This window comes from Lycorma delicatula, chromosome 10 (assembly GCF_047948215.1).
Source record: "Lycorma delicatula isolate Av1 chromosome 10, ASM4794821v1, whole genome shotgun sequence".
NCBI lineage: Eukaryota > Metazoa > Arthropoda > Insecta > Hemiptera > Fulgoridae > Lycorma > Lycorma delicatula.
This window is the reverse complement of record NC_134464.1, coordinates 11,700,654-11,716,687: the sequence shown is the minus strand read 5'-3', so window position 1 is coordinate 11,716,687 and position 16,034 is coordinate 11,700,654. Positions and strand designations below refer to the sequence as shown.

General features: G+C 27.9%; 1 protein-coding gene across 1 annotated transcript in view; it reads left to right on the top strand.

Moving 5' to 3' along the window:
* Positions 1–15,608, top strand: part of Obp73a (Odorant-binding protein 73a) — a 134,795-nt gene extending 119,187 nt beyond the window's left edge. The window contains exons 6-7 of the mRNA XM_075376592.1: positions 4,000–4,064; positions 15,277–15,608. Coding sequence (XP_075232707.1) covers positions 4,000–4,064; positions 15,277–15,297 — 86 coding nt within the window. The 3' untranslated portion in view covers positions 15,298–15,608. The remainder of the gene's footprint in view (positions 1–3,999; positions 4,065–15,276) is intronic.
* The last annotated feature ends 426 nt before the right edge of the window (positions 15,609–16,034 follow it).

Genomic DNA, 16,034 nt, shown 5'->3' with positions numbered 1-16,034 from the left:
GCGATACTGGAAGGTATCAGATAGATTATATCATGGTTAAGCAAAGATTTAGAAATCAACTCGTTGACTGCAAAACTTACCCTGGAGCAGACATTGATAGCGACCATAATTTGGTGATAATGAAATGTAGATTGGGGCTTAAAAACCTGAAGAAAAGGTGTCAGATGAATCGGTGGAATTTAGAGAAGCTTGCGGAAGAGGAGGTAAAGAAGATTTTTGAGGAGGACATCGCTAGAGGTCTGAGTAAAAAAGATAAGATAGAAAATGTAGAAGAAGAATGGGAGAATGTTAAAAAGGAAATTCTTAAATCAGCAGAAGCAAACTTAGGCGGAATAAAGAGAACCGGTAGAAAACCTTGGGTTTCAGACGATATATTGCAGCTGATGGATGAACGTAGAAAATATAAGAATGCTAGTGATGAAGAAAGTAAAAGGAACTATCGGCAATTAAGAAATGCTATAAACAGGAAGTGCAAACTGGCGAAAGAAGAGTGGATTAAAGAAAAGTGTTCAGAAGTGGAAAGAGAAATGAACATTGGTAAAATAGACGGAGCATACAGGAAAGTTAAGGAAAATTTTGGGGTACATAAATTAAAATCTAATAATGTGTTAAACAAAGATGGTACACCTATATATAATACGAAAGGTAAAGTCGATAGATGGGTGGAATATATTGAAGAGTTATACGGAGGAAATGAATTAGAAAATGGTTTTATAGAGGAAGAAGAGGAAGTTGAGGAGGATGAAATGGGAGAAACAATACTGAGATCTGAATTTAAGAGAGCATTAAAAGATTTAAATGGCAGAAAGGCTCCTGGAATAGACGGAATACCTGTAGAATTACTGCGCAGTGCAGGGGAGGAGGCGATTGATAGATTATACAAACTGGTGTGTAATATTTATGAAAAAGGGGAATTTCCGTCAGACTTCAAAAAAAGTGTTATAGTAATGATACCAAAGAAATCAGGGGCAGATAAATGTGAAGAATACAGAACAATTAGTTTAACTAGTCATGCATCAAAAATCTTAACTAGAATTCTATACAGAAGAATTGAGAGGAGAGTGGAGGAAGTGTTAGGAGAAGACCAATTTGGTTTCAGGAAAAGTATAGGGACACGGGAAGCAATTTTAGGCCTCAGATTAATAGTAGAAGGAAGATTAAAGAAAAACAAACCAACATACTTGGCGTTTATAGACCTAGAAAAGGCATTCGATAACGTAGACTGGAATAAAATGTTCAGCATTTTAAAAAAATTAGGGTTCAAATACAGAGATAGAAGAACAATTGCTAACATGTACAGGAACCAAACAGCAACAGTAGCAATTGAAGAACATAAGAAAGAAGCCATAATAAGAAAGGGAGTCCGACAAGGATGTTCTCTATCTCCGTTACTTTTTAATCTTTACATGGAACTAGCAGTTAATGATGTTAAAGAACAATTTAGATTCGGAGTAACAGTACAAGGTGAAAAGATAAAGATGCTACGATTTGCTGATGATATAGTAATTCTAGCCGAGAATAAAAAGGATTTAGAAGAAACAATGAACGGCATAGATGAAGTCCTACGCAAGAACTATTGCATGAAAATAAACAAGAACAAAACAAAAGTAATGAAATGTAGTAGAAATAACAAAGATGGACCACTGAATGTGAAAATAGGAGGAGAAAAGATTATGGAGGTAGAAGAATTTTGTTATTTGGGAAGTAGAATTACTAAAGATGGACGAAGCAGGAGCGATATAAAATGCCGAATAGCACAAGCTAAACGAGCCTTCAGTAAGAAATATAAGCTGTTTACATCAAAAATTAATTTAAATGTCAGGAAAAGATTTTTGAAAGTGTATGTTTGGAGTGTCGCTTTATATGGAAGTGAAACTTGGACAATCGGAGTATCTGAGAAGAAAAGGTTAGAAGCTTTTGAAATGTGGTGCTATAGGAGAATGTTAAAAATCAGATGGGTGGATAAAGTGACAAATGAGGAGGTATTGCGGCAAATAGATGAAGAAAGAACCATCTGGAAAAATATAGTTAAAAGAAGAGACAGACTTATAGGCCACATACTAAGGCATCCTGGAATAGTCGCTTTAATTTTGGAAGGACAGGTAGAAGGGAAAAATTGTGTAGGCAGGCCACGTTTGGAATATGTAAAACAAATTGTTAGGGATGTAGGATGTAGAGGGTATACTGAAATGAAACGACTAGCACTAGATAGGGAATCTTGGAGAGCTGCATCAAACCAGTCAAGTGACTGAAGACAAAAAAAAAAAAAAAAAGTACAACAGTATGTCTGAAAAGTTCTGGAAACAAATTTCTGTAGTCAATACAAGTAGCGCCACCTCTCGGACCACTAAGGAACTATGTAGAACAATTCCGAAGAGTGTTTGTACAAAATTCATCATATTTCATCACTCCAGTTTCGAGTTATATTCAGCCATGTACGTTGTGTTCATGTGACCTTGTGCGAGCTCGCGAAATGGAACAGAGAAACGTGATAAAATTTTGTGTTAAACTTCAAATTAAATAATTCATTTAATGAATTATTTATATTTAATTCATTAAATGCAGTATGCATGCTCGCTTTAGTTAGAATCATTGAATTAAATAAACAAAAAAAATTATATTTAATTAAAATGATGAATATTTTTAATTAAGTTGTGTATGTAAGCCTTGCATCAGAAACAGTTATCAGCTTCTGATAAATGTATATATATATATATATATATATATAATATAAACCACCAAAACACAATAATTACATAAATTAAACTTACCATATCAATTCCAAGAATATTTTCACAGCATCCCGCATCTTCAGTTAGTATTTTGTTTTTAAATTTTGAAAATTTAAAAACAAAATAATCTAAAATAAAATTAAAATAACAACATTTTTTAAAAGAATTGTAGAATTCAATACCAACTGAAGATGCGGGATGCCGCAAAATTCAATTCGTGGAAATTAATGTGGTATTATTAATGTGTTTTGGTGGTTTATATTTCATATAATATTAAATTATATATACACATGTGTATATATAATAAAGTGGCCTCATCCCTATATGAGTATTGGCCTCCTTTACTGTTTTCCTTCAATCATCTCTTATCACTTTACAGTCCTTTTTGTCTGTGTACTTCCATTCTCTTCAAATTACCTTTTCAAGAAACAGTCTACCCGTCTGTCGCTTGGTCTCCCAATCTCTTTTATAATTTTTTTTTTGTATCTTCATTTTCATATGCATATAATACCCATTTTTTGTGATTTTACTTATCTAACCATGTTATCTTCGGTTATCAGTAGTTCTAACTCCTCTTTTCTCTGTCTTCTCCACTGGTTCTACTTTTTTCGCAAGCCAAGAATTTTTCTTACAGTCCCTCTTAAACATTTGTTGTGCATTTTTAATGTTTGCTTCCACCACTTAAATCTCATTTTTTGTTTTCAGTTTCTTGTTCCTATTAAATATTTTACTTTTAGACATCTTTAGATTGGCAAAATAATCTCTCTTTTGCAGCCTGTATCCTTTTCACATACAGACGCTTAAGCATCCCAACTATTTAATTTTTTTATTTTCTATAAATATATTTCTTGATTTCACAGGCATGTACATTTATTAAAATTTACTCGTAACTCACTTTTATAGCTTTCTTTCAAATCAGCAGTATCTTTTGCTACAATGTGCAAACTGTTTATGTTACAAACACTATTTTGTTCAATATAATGTTAAAACAACACAACCTGCAAGCCATCACCCAGCTTTCAGAGTTTAGTTATGGCACTTAACAAAAATGATAATGTTAACTTAACCATCATCATACAAATTAGTAAGTATTGAAAAATTATTAGCTTTAAAATAGGAAAATAATGAGTTGTAATTATTACTTTTTTTTTTATTTACTTAGAAAGAAAAGTTTAATGATTAATTTATATCTTGTTACTATATCTGTTAATGTTGCTGATTTTTTTTTAATTTAATTGAATTTCTTTATTTGTTTTTCTCATTGTAGATGGTGGATACACTTGTGATTTAGCATATGATATGTTTAACTGCGTCAGTGATAAAATTGAATCTGTAAGTATTTATTCATATTTAATTTTTAAGTGTAACTTTTATTTGACTTTGTATCTTGATTCATGGTAGATTGATGTAGCCAATGCTAACAAGTTGTTGATATTACAGTGATTGTAGTGATACAATGAAAATGTCAGATTGCATTGGGAATTAAAATACTGGAATGATTTAATTTAGAATCGATTTTTCGTATCGCTATTCGACTGGTGTAAATACATAATTTTAAGTATATCAGACAAATATGTCATACTATGAAAGAATTCAAATCAAAACTTATGTATTTTTGGTGATTTTTTTTATATCAATTATTAAATCATTTGTAGTTTGTTGCAGATTGATAAATCAGCCACACAACCAAAGGTTGATGCCATTTTTAAAGCTATAAATAAATTCCTATTATAACCATAATAATAGGAAAAAGATCTTTAAAGATTTATAAGATCTTTATAGGAAAAAGATCTTGCTCTTTACAAGTCATGTAAAGAGGAGATCTTATTCAGCAAAAGCACAGTTTCATATTTGTCTCAAAAGATCAGGCTATTTTATCATAAGGTTTGCATTCACCATATTCCATGATGAAAAGAGCACTAAACTTTATAGCTTTATTATTAGGAATTAACAATTCCTAATAATAAAGCTATAAAGATTCTTAGATCTCTTGATATTTCTAAGTTGTCATATTTGATATTAGACATGAGAGAAATTAAAAACCGAAGAGGACTTTCCAATATCTTTAGAAGTTTTAAATATTGTCGTCCTATCTTATGTAAAATATTAAATTTTATTATTTTCATTTCTTGATGAGGGAGAAATAATACTAGACAATTTATAAAATAAACAAAAAAAAATGTAAAAATTATACTTTATTAAGCGGTTGGTAATTTTTATAATATGGAATTTGTAAAAGACTGTTTGGGAATTTAAAATTCAACATTTGTAATATTTAAGTTTCTAAATTTTTCAATTTTAAGTAATTTACTTGTATAATTTAAGTGTTTTATGTTGGAAAAAATGTAAAGTACTTTGTAGTTAAATGAAATATACATATTTCATATCCGCTCCTATGCACATCTATAATATCATAATTTTAATTAGGTACTTACTCATATAAATTTTTCCATACCATAAATAACCTTCATAAAATACAGGTTGTTTTAAATCTGTTTGCATCAATTTTTAGCGCGTTATATTGCTTTGAAGTTCACAATCTGGACTGTAGTCTTGACCAGCCAGATAGTAGAATAAACCATTGTCCCTACCTTTTCATAGTATTGTTGTTGTTGTTGTTGCTTTCTCTAATAAATTATGATAATACATCTAGGAAATGTGTAATTTAATTTTAAAAAGGCTAGTCTTCTGAAAAAAATAATTTTTACAATAATGAACGGCATAGAAGTTGACACATTATTTTATTTTTCAAAAACTTTGGATGTAAATTTTATAGGTTCTGCTTTACAAAAAGTACTCAGGGTGAATAATAATGTTGTGTGTGGGGTCTTGTAGTAATGCAATGGATGTAAGTCTCTCAAATGATTACTTCCACTCAGCATTTATAAACACTGTCATTTATTGATAACATAATTATTGTAACAAGGTAATCATAAATAACCGTAATTCTTTATGCCCTATTTGTGTGTAGCCAACTCTACGTATGCAAAATGTTTGTACTGAATAAATGCCCTTGTATAAGATGTAATATATGAAATATAATATAAGCTAAAAATGACTTTTTCATGCCCTACTTTCAAAATTATAGAAAATGTTTAATATTTTCTTTTGTAATATTTTTGTATTGAAAAAAAAACAATTACTAGATCTCTTTATCATAATTCATTTCAGAGGTCATTTTACCAATTCAAAGTTTGAATAGAAAATTTAATGCTTCATTTTTAAACAGATTGATGTACAGGAACAGATAATTTTCAATCATTCATTGCAAAGTCATAATTTGAGGTGAATAAATTATTAAGATGTCATTCTCCCCCCCCCCTCCAGCCTATGTCATTCTATTATATAGGAGGCTTAAAAAAGAGCACCATGCTTTTGTGGTAGAAACATTTAGCAAAGATCATTATTGTTAAAAGCTATATAATGAGAATTTGAATTTTGGCATCTTATGCAGGTACATGAACTCATATTCTAAAGATACAAATTAAAGATCTTGTGGGCTCATTCTTAGGTAAGCAAGATAGATAATAATTTGATAGATAGATCAATAGTTAATAATTTTTTTATTAAAACAAGAAACATAAATGCATATTTACACGTAAATTTTATAAAAATTCCTTAATAATATTACCATTTATTTAATACCTCAAAAATCATAGATAATAATTTGTGCCATCTGTCGGGTTGGCACATAATTAAGAATGAAATAAACTAATTTTCTTCTTAAATGTACTTAAACATTAAATTATCTTTGTTCCAATAAGTACATATAGTGATGAAATTTAATGAAAATAAGTAATAAAAATAAAATTGTACCTTTTGCTCAGTGATTTATATATATCTAAAATAAATATTAAATGAGTAAAATTTAAAATAGAAAATTTCAACAAAATAAAAATATAACAGCTTCTTCGTCTTAATAACTACACTTAATAATTAAATAAGAATAATGTAAGTATAAAATAGTTATTCAGGTCAATAAATATTCTCAGAAAAAATGAACCTTTGCTCATTAGACATTTAATAAGAGTTGTAATTAACTAGAAAGTGGAAAAAGAATTAAAAATAAAACAGCTCCTTTGGCACATTAATTATATTTTATTATTGAATGAAAACGAGAATAAAAATTAAACAAGAACTTCACTCGGTAATTATACTAATAGAACTAAAGTTAAGTTAAATAAAATTAAAAATATAATAAATAAAACAGAGCATTTGGTTCAGTCATCGGGAAAGACAGTAAAATTAAGGGAAAACAAAGAAAGTATCTTTATTCCAATAATTTTACATTTAACAATTAAATGAAAGAAAATAAATTTGAACCGTATTTGTGGTTTAATGATTATGCTTAAAGCTTAATAATTTAAAAAAAGTTAAAAAAAAGGTAGTACCAGTGAAAAAAATAACTATAATCATTTTTATTAGACTATACTCATCCACAGGTAGCTTACTTTATTTAACCCTTTTTTAACATATTTAGCTAATGACTTCCAGTCACTCTATTTAGCAAATACAACCACTTCATCATGCTCCAATTGCATCTTCCCAAAATATCTCAATCTGAATTCAAGCTCAACAAAAAACATCCATACACAAGAAACTGTTAGAGCTGTTGTGCAGAATTCTACTTGGTAACATGGTATTTCATTAGGCTTGTCTCATCACATGTTAGGTAGGATATTTGCCGTACATTTAAATTTTTATTCATATAAAATATAGATGACCCAGAAATTGAGAACATATTTTAATAAGAGAGTTATTTTTGATAAACAGTTTTTAGCAAAATGCAATGAAAATTTCCTGAAAAGATACGGCTGAAATACAATACGAAAAATTATCCAGTGAATGAAAGCATTAGTTTTCAGAACAGAATTGAGCTGCAGCTTGTATCATTTCTAGAGCGCAGTTAAATAGTAGCAGTGAGAGTCCATCACCTTGACACAGTCCTGTTCTGATCGTAAATGGTTCTGAGAGTTTGCTTCTGAATTTCACTTTTGACTTATGTTTGTGAGGATCAGTTTTATCATGTTTATTATTTGGAATGTAGTCCGAGGTGTCTTAAAATTTTTAGTAGGGATTCTCTTTATATGCAATCATTTGCTTTCTTGAAGTCTAGAATTGTTATCACCATGTCTCTGCTTCTTTTTCAGATGTAATCCATTATTAGAGACTTATAATTATTTATCACTATTATTTGAGATCCACGATCTAGTCCGAACACTCCTCTAGGGTCTGAAATCTCCCTGATATTGCCCTAGTTCTTTCTTGAGTTGTAGACTGATCCTGTTTAGGATGATTCTTGAAAGAATTTGATATCTTTTATCTAAGAGTGAGATTCCTCTGTAGTTGTTCCACTTTTTTGTGTAGCGGGTGGATGATGGTTGTTATCCAACGTTCTTGTAGTTCTTTGGTCCAGTTATTGACAAGCTGTTGATGAAGAGCAGTTTTTGCTGGTCTTCCTGCATGTTTCAGTCTCTACAAAGGTCTGATCTTTTCCTACTGTTTTGTAATACTTCATCTCACCCAGTGCTTGGTAGACTTCTGTTACTGTGGTAGGGTGAATGTTTCCTGGTGGTGTTGGTATTGGAGTATTGGTGTCGAAGTTTAGAAGTTCTGTCGGTTCTTTGCAATTTAGAAGTTTGTTTAAATATCTAGCTAGGATTTCTTCTATGTTGTCTTTATTGTTATGGGCCAGATTATGGTTTCATCCTTCATTAGTAGGGTTGAGGGTTCATATTTTTGGAGTTGTTTCTGAAGCTTTTTTTGGCAGGCCCTCGACTGTATTTTGTTGAATCTTATTCTCTTGATTTCAGTGTGTCTTTGTTTTTTTATTTTCCTTAGGGATGGGGTGATTTTTTCTTTGCTTTATTTGTGGTTGGAAGATTGTTTCTGATTTTTGGGATTGGTTTAATAGTCATTCTTGATGTCTCTTCTCTATTCTTGCGTCGCTTTTACTGTTCCACCACTGATGCTTTTTATAGGGTTTTATTGGGGCTAATTCTTCTGTTGTTTGTTTAAGGTTGTTGACTAGGCCTTCGAGTTTATCTGTAATTGTTGTTTTTAGTTGCTTTGTGGTAATTTTCTTTTTTTTTTAGTTGGGTAGGGCCTATTTTTCTTTTAGTTTTAGGGGCTTTGCTTTATCACTACAAAAAGCCAATAATATTTCCTTTTAAATACAAATAAAAAAAAAAAAATCAATTAAAAACTTAATAATTGTAGTAAGGTAAAAAATGATAATGTTCTTGAAGGAACTGCCATACGGTTACAGTTGTAGGCTGAAGTACTTTACATCAAAATTTCAATGCCCTTTAAAATGACATTTCACAACCCTGCTCTTTCCATTTAAAATTTTTTTGTCCCTAATCTGAGGCCTCATGGTTTTTTGGGTAGTACAATGTTCTCATACTGAAAAATAAATTATTTGAAGGTAAATTTTATTTTTATTTTTTTAAATTTTGAAAAGTTATTTAAGTGTTGCCATACTTTGTTAATAGTCTACATTGTATATGTAAGAAAGGAAACAATTTTTTTTTTATATTTACTTACAAGGTTGCTTTGATTCAATCATAAGATCACTGCATCTGTATAATGGATTTTTAATTATGGAATTTCTGTTTAATAGCTGTTTAATGATTAAATAATAATGCCTTTGTTATTCTCATTGTTTTTTTTATGTTTATAAGCACACATTGTATTTTTATTCTTAAAGCGTATTTCAGTACAAGATCTACAATTTTAATGAAAGAATTTCTTTTCCTAAGTGACAGATCAGTTTGTTTTATAATTACTTAAAAGACTCATACATCGTGTATAAACTGTTTTTATAAACAGTTACAATCAAGGATGAAACATATATGTGCAAAACAAATTTTTAATCTGTATTTTAAAAAACAATAATAAGTAACGGTTGCTTTTTTGTTTCATTTAGTTATAAGAAATAAAATTTTAGTCCTCTGTTATTTTTCCGTGATAATTATTAACATGTTTTAATAAACATGAGCTTTAATTTCCATTAAAGTTAAGGATAATATCTAGTATAGAATATTGTATTCATGTTGTTTATTCCTCATTTAGAATATACAAATTAATTTCATCATTGTATAAAACATATATTTAAACTTTCAATTTTTATTTTCTGAAAATTCATCAAGAAGTAAGATTATTTCTGTGAAATAAAAACCTTTTAATTGTATTTTGAATAAATTAGTCGATTAATTTTTTTTTAATGGCTCAGTAATGTATTAAAAATATCAATGTAATCATAATAAGGCCATTCTTTAATGTCACTTCATTGTTGAATTTTTTTCTTAATTATTCATTAACAATTAAATTTTGATATATATTTATTGATATTATTAAATAGATGGTTAATATAAAAATTAGAATGTGTATTTTAATAAATTGTTTAACATTTTCTGTAAAACAATGCAAGCAGCATCACCTAAAAAAATGGAAATAATAATATGTATTGTAAAAATAATTTTTTTTAAATCTGACATTTTCATTATATTTTCTGTAATTTCATAAGATATTGTATGAATAGGATCTTTTTGGCTAGGAATAGCCATGCTTAAGAGATTTAAACAGAGTTCCCCCCTCCAATTATTTGTGAATAGACAGTTATTATTATTTGTAAGTGCATAGACAGTTAGATTTTATATAATGGTAATGTCTGAAAAATTATAAATTCATGTTTATAAGATAATATATTTCTGTAGAAGTTAGGATGTCTAAGTCTTATATTGCTAAGTTTGCATTACTAACAAGGATGACGACTTAAAATTTCATTGAGACTAGTAAAGCGATTACTCAGCTGTGTAGGGAATGCAATGTATGTACTGCACTTCTAATAACAAGAGCATGACATCTAATTATAATCGGTAATGCATTTTGATTTTATTTGTACCATTTGTATATTGTGGAAGTTATTATTAGTAAAGGGAAATTCTATGTATTTAAACTCTGTATTGCATCACAGTAGTTTTATTAAAGAAACTGTTTCTCTTTGAAGCATTATATATATCTTATGGAATCATTTAATAAAATAATTTAGTTTAAAACTTTTGAAATAACAAAGTGAACACTATTTCATAAATAAAATGATTTTAATAACTTGTTACTTCATCATGTTTTTATACATTCTTGCCATTATTTTCACTGACGTTGAGATGGTATAATTGATTGCTAAAGATTACAATTTCCAATAATTTTCACCGTTGAACATCATGGACAAAGAAAAAATTAACTTGTTATACAACATTAAAGGTTATTTTTCTGCTGCATTTTTCTTGAGAGTTATAATTTATTCGAAGAAAGCGTACAGAAATTATGAAAATTACCTATTAGTTATGGAAAATTATGTATTCCCATGAATGCAAATTCAGATTTGTATAAATCTGTACCGTAAAAGTGTAATGTATGACTAAATAAAAAATTAATGTTTAAATATGTTGTAAGGACACAGTTTTTCTGTCATTCAATATTCATTAAAACATTGTCGTGAATTTCTATTTAATGCTCTTTTTCTTACTTTCTTTATTATTTTATTTTTTGGCTTTCATAAAGGTAGGAAATTATTTTACATTGTAGCAAGTGTTTTAACTATAATTTGTTTTACAAAAGTGTACAGCAAACCAAAACGTAACAGTATGATTTATGATTGATTTTCTAGTAAATTTAATTTAATTTAGTGCAATCCATCTGAGAAAAAACACTTCTCTTTACTTTTAACATAAAAATGAGGTAAAAATAACTTGTAATAGAAAAAGTAGAAAATTGTGATAAAATGATACATTATCTTAAAAATAAAAATTTTAACAAAATATGTTACCACTATATTAAAATTTCATCAAGTAAAACAGAAAAAAATATTTGTTACCTCAATGTATTTTTTCACTGTATATTATGGATTCTATGAAGAATACTATGTATTCTTCAATACTCAATAAGCTGGTGTCTGTTGAACTTTTGCCATTTTTTTCCAAATTTAACACAATATCTTCAATATTCTCACACAAATCGTCCGCTTTCCGTGTTTTTTCTTTTTTAATTACATATTGAATACAATTTTTCCAAGCATTTGCATCTACTCTATAAAAACCTTCTGTCATAGATTTTTTATATCAGTTACGTTAAATGTTGTGTTATTACTGCCTTTGACATTTGCTCATTTCAATTCTATCTAATTAAAATTGCAATGGTATGGAGGAAGACGCAACATGACACAATTTTTTAATTTTGCTATTTCATCTACTTTATAATGAATGTATATTTTTGTCTAACGTTTTTTATTAATCTTATAAATTTTATTTTTTCACATTATCCATTACTATAAGGGATCCTTCAGGAATAATTTTGACAATTTTTTTTAAACTACCACATAAAATTGTTACCATTCATTTCATCATGATACTCTTGGGAAGATCTGAATTCAAATATCCTTAAACCACCATTCAAAAACTCATTTTCATTTCCTACGTGAATTACTATTAATCGTTTATCTTTTCCATCCAAGGTTTTCACCCCAGTTAACAAAGCTTTCAAAAAAATACCTTTTCCGCTGTTTACATCTCTATCCAGCCATACATTTCCCGCATTAATCTATGTATCATCTAGATAATAAATTGTCTTCTCTCTTCATGAAATCGCTTAATTTCTCTTAAATATTCCTTATACCATAATTTATATCTTCACATTCAATCAGTAAATAATTATTTTTTCTGGACTTAAAACGAAAATTCATTGATTTTAAAGCACAATGTAATGTATTTCTAGAAAAATTTGGCCATCCAGAATTGGTATTCACATTATTTAATATTTTTTCAAGCTTATTATTGAAATAAAATGAATGAACTTTTTTCTGATAGCGGTTTTAATAAAATCATCCAACTTTTCAATCATTTTCACATGCTTTCGAGTCTTTTTAGGGCTAAAATGTTTACCATCAATTTTGTGTTTATTATATTAAAAATTATTCTTTCACTAACACCTGTTGCACACTTACTTTTCAAGTAATGTCTCTGATGGCAGTTTCAGGGTTATCTTCTTTTAAGGTTATATATACGTTGCTGACGTTTTTTTTTTGTTGCTACTTATGGGTTTTCCCAGTTTATTTTTCACAACAGAATCGCATGTTGTTAAAACTCGATTACCATAAAAACACAGAATAAATTAAAATTAATTAAAATAACACTGAATATAAATTATAATAATGACCTATAAAACTGTATCATACCGTATGGTGTAACACAGTAACGCAAACTGAAATACTTTCTTTCTCTGAAATAAGTAATGATGTGGAAGCATTGTAAATGATGTTTTTGTTATTAACATAATAAGAAAGACTCAGTAAAATTTTTGATTGATATCATCGACATGCCATAGTGCCAGACAGGTGACAGCTTGCAGTACATTATTACACGCATAAAACAATAATTGCACTTGCACGTGGGAGTGATGAAATGATTCAGCCTAAACTACGAAATATAACTCATAAATGTTGCATTCCTATTTATGTCTGCTGCACTGTTTCATGACATATGGATTAGACTATTTATATACATAATTTCAAGTAATAATAAAATGAGAAAAAAAATTGTGATGGGAAAATAAATTTCCAATAAAACTGTTGAGGATCTCAGCTGTCTGTTAAAAGTGTCACCTTACTGTGCTTCATAGTGAAACAACTCCACTGATAAGTACCAATTCTATATTCTATATCGCACATAAAGTAACTTTACTTCGTCTATGAAATGACTGACATTCTCAATAAATTTAATTGAAATATTTTTTCACAACTATTTTCCCATCTCGCTAATCAAAATTGTAAACTTATATAAGTTACTGTATTGTGTAAATCACATGGTTCATTAAAAAAAAATTTCCTATCTTTATTAAGGCGATAGTAAAAACAGAATATTGTTTTTTAATGGCCTTATATTGAAACCAATTGTTGGAAAACTTAAATGGCAGCTAAAATTGGTCATTCTAGTGAATACTAGAGTTAAACTTAAGTATAAATATTGTATGTGTTTTAAAGTATGATAGCAATCCTTAAATATCCTTTGAACCATAAAAATAATGAATGTATATTTATCATTTGCTTTTATATTAAAATAATATTTTTCTTTTAATTCAAAAGTGGTCTACAGCACCTCTTAAATAACTGTAAAAAGAAAAGATTTTTTAGCAAATGTTCTTACCTGAAAACAATCTAATTTTTTCCGCTATGAAACGCTACTTTTCGCTATGTAAATGGCTTACAAAGATATTTTATGGCTGTTAATTTGATTAGGATTGTAGTAAAAATAGATCAATTTGAAGAAGGAACATTTGATAAATTCCATTTTTACTTCCTTGTACAAAGTAAAGGAAGATTATGATGGTGAAAAATTTAGGTTCCAGATTTCAATGGAAATAACGATCTTGACCATCCCTGAATCCATTTTGATTAGTTTCGATGTGACATCTATATGTACACATCTCACATAACTCAAAAATGATTAGCCATAGGATGTTGAAATTTTGGATTTAGGACTGTGGTAACATCTATATGTGAACCTTCCCTTTTCATTGCAATTAACTGAACCAAAAGTGTTCAAAAAAGCCCAAAATCCAAAAAAATTGGATTGTGTACTTTTTCTTAACTACAGTAATAAGCCCTCATTGAGAGTTTTTCAATGATTATCATAAGTGGTACTTATTTTCATCTGTTCCAGAGTTATAGCCAAATAAAATTTTAATTAATGAATTATTTGCATCAAGGGGAAGGAACATCGGTTCAAATCCGACTTCATTTTCTTTTCCTTTTTTTTAATTTAAATATATTGATTTATTTATAATTATTTACCTCTTATTATAATTTTTTTTTTTACAATAAATAATAATTCAAATAACAATAAAAAAAGTATGAAAAAAATCAGAAGTTATTAGTGAAATAAAATTTTATTTACTTGTCATTTTTAAAAAAAATGTGTAAATGTAATTTAATAGGCGTAAAAAGAAGTCATGTGTTGTCCACATCAGATTTTTCTGTTTGACAGTTGAAAAGTTACTGAAGGGTTTGTACTTTATGAACAGATTGCAAATAAATATACACATACTTTTTTCCACTACTAATAAAAAGTTAAGAAATGAGAAAAATGCATAATTTTCCATAATTTGCGTAAGTTTTTTCAAATAAGTTGAATCTTTCAATAATAATCAAACTCCATTGGTTTGAAAGATATATTTAAAAAAAAAAAATTAAAAGAAAATGTGTGTTTTGAGTTTTACAAAGTTAATTTAAAAAAAAACACTTGTTTCGGTTCACAGTACCTTCCTGATATATTACATACAGAATACATCTTTTCATTTTTTTTTAATTAACTTTGTGAAAATCAAAAAACATATTTTGTTTTAATTTGTTTTTATTATGATGGATTTTCATTAAGTAAAGCCTTCATCCATTGACTATTTTGTTTCATCCATTGTTTGTTGTTTTGTATTTAAAACTTTTTTGTGGAAGCTGATTACTAATACCTTTCTTTTTTCTTTTTTGTTTCAGTTCTGTGGAAGAACACCATAATTGTAAATGAAAAAAAGTAAATCTAAAAATGAATGTATGAATGAAGTTATGAATATTGAAGTTTGCCTGTGTGTTATTTTGATTTTTGTAAATACAGTTAATAATTAAGAATTATTTTCCAGGTACCAAAAATTTTTTTAATTAAAAAATTGATATAGTATACATTTTAATTTAGTTTTTAGGATTTATTTGTCATACTATTACGTTATTTTGGTATTTAATTTATATTGTATCTTAGTGTGTTTGAGTTTTTGTATTTATTTTTTTTATCTTTGTAATTTTTTTTTTAATTAAATTTTTTTTTCTTTTAATTTTTTGTTTTATTTTTATTTATAGTTTTATTTTGTTTGTATCCTTCTAAAATCACATCATTTTACTTATTTATTATTTACTGTTGATTTTATTTTATTTATTGTTGATGCTTGAATTTTAACTTTTACTTTTTTTTACTTTTTTTTTCCTGAGAATGATACTTTTTCTTAGAGTAGCCATGTAATTTGCATTAAAATTAATTAAAATCTAATAATAATACTTTCTAGGGTTAATGATGATGAACTGCTTTTTTTCACTTGAGCCAATTTATTCTAGTTTTTCTAGACTTAAGTATGAAGGATTTGCAGGATATTTACAGCAAGAGTCCTTCCTAAGACCAACTTATCAAAGGTACTATTAGCATGATATACAAAAAAAGAAATTATTAGACCAAAATTTTACAATGTTCTAATCTCAATAAGTTA